The 7,500-nt window shown below is 47.1% G+C and overlaps 1 protein-coding gene across 1 annotated transcript in view; it reads left to right on the plus strand.

The window, feature by feature from the left end:
- The first annotated feature begins 1,696 nt into the window (after positions 1-1,696).
- gabrb1 (gamma-aminobutyric acid type A receptor subunit beta1) overlaps positions 1,697-7,500 on the plus strand; it is a 43,099-nt gene continuing 37,295 nt past the window's right edge. The window contains exons 1-3 of the mRNA XM_062522881.1: positions 1,697-2,289; positions 2,440-2,531; positions 2,689-2,756. Coding sequence (XP_062378865.1) covers positions 2,210-2,289; positions 2,440-2,531; positions 2,689-2,756 — 240 coding nt within the window. The 5' untranslated portion in view covers positions 1,697-2,209. The remainder of the gene's footprint in view (positions 2,290-2,439; positions 2,532-2,688; positions 2,757-7,500) is intronic.

Genomic DNA, 7,500 nt, shown 5'->3' on the forward strand with positions numbered 1-7,500 from the left:
ATGACTACAAGCCACTCATCAAATTGACCTGAGCCACAGTTTCCACAGTCTGAGATGGGGAAGGATGGTGGTATGCTGGTCTGTTTCAAAGTAAGACTGTGCTCTGCTCATTCACTCCTCTCAGCACCAAGTGGACTGCTAACACGGTTATGTAATCCTTACAGCCTCCCAGTAGATTTGAACTGCACTTTCAAAATTGATAATTAAAAAAAATAAAAGATCAGTAATTCACTTGTGATATAATATGATACAATACTTTGCAAAGTGTGATGATATTAAGCTTTATTGATTTTCCCCCAACCCTTCCTTATGCACTGTCTGTCTCTCCCCTTCCTTTTACAGTCAATGCCTGGGATATTTTTCATCCATTAACTGTCTTAGTTGAGACTTTAACATAGTTTGAGACTTCTGTCTTGAATAGAGGACAGGGTTGATTCAATTTTATATGTGTTAGAATGACAACACAATTGACAACAATGACAAAACAGTTTATTTTGAAATGATATACTTCCTTGGTAGCCAATGACTACCGATTCTAGGGTGATAGGTTAACTCTAACCATAACCCTAGTGAATTTAATCACAAATCTCCAACCTCTCCTCCAGCAAAAGCATCACTACCTATCAAACCTCACCTTGCGGTCCCTAGTACACACAGGGCCAATGCAAAGACCTATATATGTGGCTATATGTGTACTAAGCGCATGCTTTATGATCTCTGTAAGTCTGCAAGATATCACACATTTGCTTCGCATTTTGATTGTTTTCTTATATGTGCATGTCTAAACACGTGTGCTTGGGGATGCCCCTCTGTGTGTGGGTGCATGTTTGAATCCGCGGCAAAGCTGGGATGGTCTTACAGGCTCTGTTTATCCTTATCATGGTGTATAAATGTTTAAAGAGAGTTCTGCAGTTTACACACTTTCCTCATACCCTGCTATGACAGCTATCCCTCCCCAGAGACAGGGTGGCAAAGTGTTTACACAGCACAAACACAGTTTTTCCACCTTGAAACAAATGCACACACACACACACACACACACACACACACACACACACAGTCACGCAGTTGATCTCCCTCTCATTGTCATTCCCACACACAACCGACATATTCATCAAGCTAATTAACATTGGTTCTCTTTTACAGTCAGGTCGCTGTGACTGCAATGAGTTTCACATGGTCCATCAGATAGCCTACAGTGAATAACCAACATTCTCCACATAGACCCTTGAATGGACCTTCACTTAGAAACCAACAAAGTCGAGGGTACTTTTCCCACAAATGTAGTGATTAACACATGTACAATCATATCACAGTGATTGTGTAACGGGTTTCATTGCTTCATTCTGATATTTTGGCAGCACGAGCCCGTTTTGTCCGCTATCATCGTGCACTTCATCTCCCCTTATTAATTATTGGTGCGGTCGCGAGCTTTAATGCTGTGTCCAGCAGGATGGGGGGCTTTAATGCATTTTCCGGGTTTCTAACAAATAATTCAATCGAGTAGAGAACGCGTGACGCCTGGCGAATGGAGAGAGTCAGTGCAGAGTGAGAGGGAGAGAGAGAAACAGAGAGAGAGAGAGAGAGGGAGGGAAAGAGAGAGAGAGAGAGGGAGGGAAAGAGAGAGAGGCATCTACTCCTCCAAAAACAGAAAATGCGCAAGAGCGGCTCCTCCTGAAACGTGCTCGTATCCTGCTATGCCCCAAATAGAGCTCGTTTAAGGCGCAAGGCAAGACAAGCTGCCGCAGCTGCGCTCTAGGCTTCGCTGAGTGTGTTGTATAGGTTCCTGTGCCGCCCGCGAGGACACGCGGAGCCCCCGCTAGCAGCCGCCGTGTTCGCGTTGACCAGCACGAGCTCACCGCGCCGGAGGCGATGGGATCTGACCGGCATACTGATACGGCTCGCGACCTCAGGACCGAGCAGCGCGTCTAAATCGCCAGCACCACTCTAGCTCTCTCTTCACTATCACGCTTTCTCCTTCTCTTCCTCCTCACGCTCTTTGTTCATCTCTCCTCCGCCTCTATCCTCCCACCTCCTCCGCATTTTGAAAAGGGTGAAAATAAACCAGATTTTTTTCCGCGTTTTTGCGTGAATAGCGTTTTGATGTTGGTGACAGAGCCGCGCATGCGTGGCTGTGTTGTCGGAATTGCGGGGCTGCTTCAGACTAAGTTTATTTCTCTAATCTTCATCTCTGTGCTCGGAGTGAGTGATGTGGACGACTCGAGACCGCTGGCGCACGGGGATTCTCTCTCTCCCGGTGCTAGTCACCATGGTTCTGGGCGCGCAGAGGTGAGTAGCGTGGATGATATATCGGCTCGTATGATGCATGGATGTGTGTGTCTGATGGATGACAGTGTTTTAGCGATGCGAAAACTCGCCTGTCTGGCTGCGCTATGCCCAAATTTCTCAATCCCCTGCTCCTTGCGCCTCTTTTCCCAGCCCGAGCGAACCTAGCAACATGTCATACGTCAAAGTCACCGTGGATAAACTGCTGAAAGGCTACGACATACGACTGAGGCCAGACTTTGGAGGTAATTAGCCTATATGGGTGAAAACGATTATTATTGCCTGTAAATGTGGGCCTGTAGGCGTGCGTGGCGAGAGCTACGACTGTCAATACAACCAATTTGACAGATCGACTAACATTCACATTTGGGTTTCAATTTTTTTTTTCTTCGATTTTTAAAGGTCCCCCTGTTGACGTCGTCATGAGCATTGACATCTCCAGCATTGATATGGTATCAGAAGTGAACATGGTGAGTACCGCTGTGTTTGTGTATCTGCGCACATAATTGGCTGATGCTTACGAGCTCGCAAGTCACAACTATTAGCCATGTATGGTGATAATGTCCCTTGATGATGCTATGTGTGTATGCGTGTGTGTCTGTGTGTGTATGTGTGTGTGTGTGTGTGTGTGTGTATCTGGAAGTGCATGTGCCTGCCTGCGTTTACGGCTGCACGTGTCTTTGAAGCAGTAGTGTGAGGGTGGAATGATAATTTTTTGAGGTATGTTCACCGGAGAAACCCAGAAGGTGGGGGGGGGAGTCTGTAGAGAGGAGAGAAAGAGAGCGCGGATAGAGAGAGAGAAAGAGAGAGAGAGAGGGAGGTAGAGTGCAAGAGAGAGAGAGAGAAATGAGGAGTGAGTGAGAGTGTGTGTGAGTGAGGAAGAGACCGATGCGTCTCGTTAGTAATTCAGCCCATCTGAGCGGTGGCGATGGATCTGCAATGTGTCAGAATGGTAAGCATCTTCCTCCTCGCAGCGTCAAGAGCCATCTCGCCACATAATTGAGGAGAGATGGAAGAAGGATGGAAATGCTGAAATCAAGGAGGCTAGGAAGACAAAATGGGGGAAGAGAAAGTTGTGAGGAAGAGCGTAGGAAAATGAGAGACAGAATGAGCAAATGAGGTAAAAGGGGAGCAAGTTAGAAGAGAGAGAAAGAGAGAGAGGGAGGGAGAGGGGGGGTGGAGAGAGAGAGAGAGAGAGAGAGAGGAGCACGTTGGTTGTGCACATGGGCTATGCTGTCTGTGGACGTCTCTGAAACAAACCCCCTAAACACACAAACACACACGCACACACACACACAAACACACACACATGCACACACACTGAGGCAGCAGTAGTGTATGTGTGTGTAAGTGTGTGTTGGACAAAGGGGTGAGCGATGGTGAGGGTTGTGGTGATGTTCTTCAGCATGTTTACTGTTTTGACTTCAGAGCAGGAATTACATAACTCAGACTATGACTCAACTAGGGAGGGGGGGCACCCAAAAGAAGCTATACCAGGGGGCACACACACACATGCATGCGCACACACACACACACACACACACACACACACACACACACACACACACAGAAAATGAGAGAGACAAACATAGACACACAATTAAACATGATTATATGCACGCATACACACAGCTCATGTGTTAACAATATTTTGCATGTCTCTGCACACTGGTACAATCTACACTATTAGACAGGCAAACTGGAACACATAGACATGTGTATGTGTACACACACACACACACACACACACACACACACACACACACACACACACAAATGTGCATATAAGCTTGCAGGAAGGAGTTAGAGGACAAATCACCTTCCCTCACTAAAACAATGCAGGTTTGTCTTTGTGTGTGTGTGTGTGTGTGTGTGTGTGTGTGTGTGTGTGTGTGTGTGTGTGTGTGTGTTTGCACATGCATGTGTGTGTGTTCTGGGCATGTGTAAATGTGCCTTTGTACAAAGCTATTTTTACTTATGGTCAAACAGCCAGACAGTGAATAATAATAGCTTGCATCCTGATTGGTCCTAGTTCACCAAATCCACCAATCAGAATTTGCAACACATCTCTATGAAGGGTGAGGGAATTTTGGAAGCCATTTTTTATCTGCAGACCTGTTTTCTTAAAAAAAAAAAAGAGAAAAGCCTCATATACTAGATACCATTTTATTGTTTTAGATAAATAGTACTGTGTTTTTATTGCAGCATAGTGCAGTGGCAAAGAGGGCTTGATACAAAAAGTCAGTACATTAAATGCATGTGACTGCTGAGAATTTTGACTTCATACAACAATTTTACCTCCAAAAAAAGCACAGTCCAACCTGAAATGCTCCAAATCCCTGAACTCTGTGTGAATTCCTATTACACTCAGCCGTCCTCTCTTTAGAGGGTACATACTCAGCCGTGATTCTAAATCAGAGGTGAAAGAGTTGGTTCTGAACAGGGAACCGTGTTTACCGTCACCCTTGCCCTGAGCCAGCTGTTTGGCCTCTTTAGTTCCTCCTCCCTGGTTGCAGATCTGTGGTGAATAACAAGAGATGGTTGACAAAGAGTGAGTAAGTGAAAGTGACTGCATTCTGAATGAGAAGGTTCTCACTGAACTATTAGGTGAAAGGGTGCTGCCATGAATATTTAATAGCTCTTTGGCGCATCTCAGCAGGGACGGTTTCTTCTCAGCAGGAAAGGGTCCCTCAAACTCCTCTGATAAAAAACCTTGTCGCTATAGATAGAGGGAAGTTTTCTTTACCAGATGTGGAAAAACCCAATCATGCTCAAAGGTCATGTACAGAAAAGATTCCTCAAGCAACCCCTTTTTCATCCCACGAAGAACCATTTCCTTTAGAGGAAATAGCATGTCCTCCTTTGTAGATTCTAGTCTTCCCAACTGTGTTCTGACTAGGTGGATGGATGCCCATATGAATTGACATAACTGACCAGGCAGGCAGAAGGGCAGCCAGTAGGCTATTTAGTGAGTAGGTAAATCATTTGTCACATATAATGTATTATTATTATTTTTGTCAGTGCATAGGAGCGACTATGATGCAACATTTGAATGTTTACCTCTACTTATTAACTGGCATGTTGTGGATTAAAGCGAGTAGGCAGGTGGAGGTGTTGGGGGACTGTGATCTGAGATCGCAGCCAGCTTGCAGTCGGGCTTATCACTGGCCCATCTGAAGGCGTGCAAATGGCGAAGTTATTGGCCAGCACCGCCGAGCGAGCCCTGGAACTGGGACACTAGACTCCTGACGCCAGAGGCTGTGTGGCTTCAGTGCCAGCTTGAGCTGAACTCTACTGAGAAATGGAGACTCTGCTCACATTCAGCACACATTTTTAAATACGACTTTACTTTAAGGAGCTCCAGCAGAGCTCGGCTGCGTCGGATACGTTGTTGATGTCCGAAGCCCCAAGTCTTTTTTTGCCGTTGCATAACCCTAACGCTGAAAAACCTGGCTTTGGTCATCTGATAGTCCCGCCTTTTTTTTTGTTTTTTTTTGCAACTTTTCTCTCCTTTTTCACCGTCCTTTTTTTCCGTGGTGTTTGCCTCACGGCTCAGGTGGTTCAGGTGACTGTGAGTGATGTCATCTGATAATCCCGCCTTTTTTGTTTGTTTTTGCTTTTGGGTTTTTTTTGCGACGTTTCTCTCCTTTTTCACCGTTCTTTTTTTCCGTGGCGCTTTGCCTCACGGTGAAGGTGGCTCAGGTGACTGTGAGTGATGCGGCGCGGTGCCTGGGCCCGAGCTTTGCGAGCGGGCACAGATGGCGCGCGCGCTTCCCCCGCTGAGGTGAGTGATGGGGGCCAGCCGGCCGCTCCGAGATGGCAGCCGGGGCCCGGGGAGCGCAGGGGAGACTGACCCTGCCGCTCAGACGAATATGAGTGGGTTTCCGCACGCACACACACGCACACGGGCACACACGTGCACGCGCACACATACAAACACACACGCGTGTATACAGCAAACACGACGCACTGTCAAAATACAAGCCGCGCGCACGCACACACACACACACACTCGTTGAAATATGCTTGTAGTCACATGAATTGCCTACAAGGAAACATGTAGCATACAAAAACGCGTGTCTTAAAGCCCAGCATTCGCACGGTTGTGTCCAGGAGGGTAGGTTTGCCGTTTATGTTATCATCATCGCCGTCACATTGATTCTTGCTAGGTGGGGCTGTCTCCCTTTGGGTCTAATCTGTGTGACAGAACTGAGCAAGTCCCTACAGCGGAAACAGCTGTGCTGCTAAAGACTATGCTCTTTTATTAAGCTGTTCTTTCCACTGTCACAAAAAGTTGACAAACATGATGGCTCCCTGGTAATACAGATTGATGAGAGGTGACTCCTCCGACCAGGGGAGAGAGAGAGAGAGAGAGCGAGACACGGGTTGATGCATGACTCCAAGATGGATACAAGTTTGTTAAAGAGAGAGAGAGAGAGAGAGAGAGTCTAGCGATAAAGGATGAGAGAGAAATAAAGATACATGGAAAAGGAAGGGGTTGGGGTCAGCTGGCAAGATAGTGAAAGACAGAGAGAGCGAGAGAGAAAGAGAGAGAGAGAGGGATGGATAAAGGAAGAGGGGAATGGAAAGAGACAGATGGTGAGCCACAGGCCCGGGCGCGAGCTCCAGGACGCAGGAGCAGTTGTTCCACCCCACCTGGGATCTGAGGGAGCGCATCTCCCCTGAACACCCCCTCGCCTCTCCTCTTGCATCCTCCTCCTCCTCTTCCTCCTCCTCCTCCTCCTCGTCCTCATCCTCCTCCTATTCTGAGCCCAGTTTCCTGAATCCATCTATCAGACTCGGTGAAGGCTCGAGCCCTGTCTGAAACAGCACTAAAACTAAAGGTCTCTCTCTCATTGCTCCAAGGTGCATCCATCTGGATGTGATTCCCCTTTCTGTCAGCTTCACCCCATCACAGTCTTTTGGACTGCGCTCTTTGGACATTCCTACCATGTCTCTGTCAGGGTTTTTGTGTGTGTGTGTGTGTGTGTGTTGGGGGGGCAGTAGGGAGAGAAAAATGTTTCCTCTGGTGCTCAATTCTTCTTCTTCTCGGATACCCCTGCAAGAAAGGCTCTGCATCTTTCCACCTATTAACTGCCAGTTTCGTCAGAGTCCATGTCAGAGGACACAATAATTCGGCTAATTTTAGCCGTGGCTTCCCCATTAAAAAACGCCGGAGCACTGAAGCGATGGCAGAGGGGTTAACCAACCATC

The sequence above is a fragment of the Sardina pilchardus genome, chromosome 20, assembly GCF_963854185.1.
Source record: "Sardina pilchardus chromosome 20, fSarPil1.1, whole genome shotgun sequence".
In the NCBI taxonomy this organism is placed as follows: domain Eukaryota; kingdom Metazoa; phylum Chordata; class Actinopteri; order Clupeiformes; family Clupeidae; genus Sardina; species Sardina pilchardus.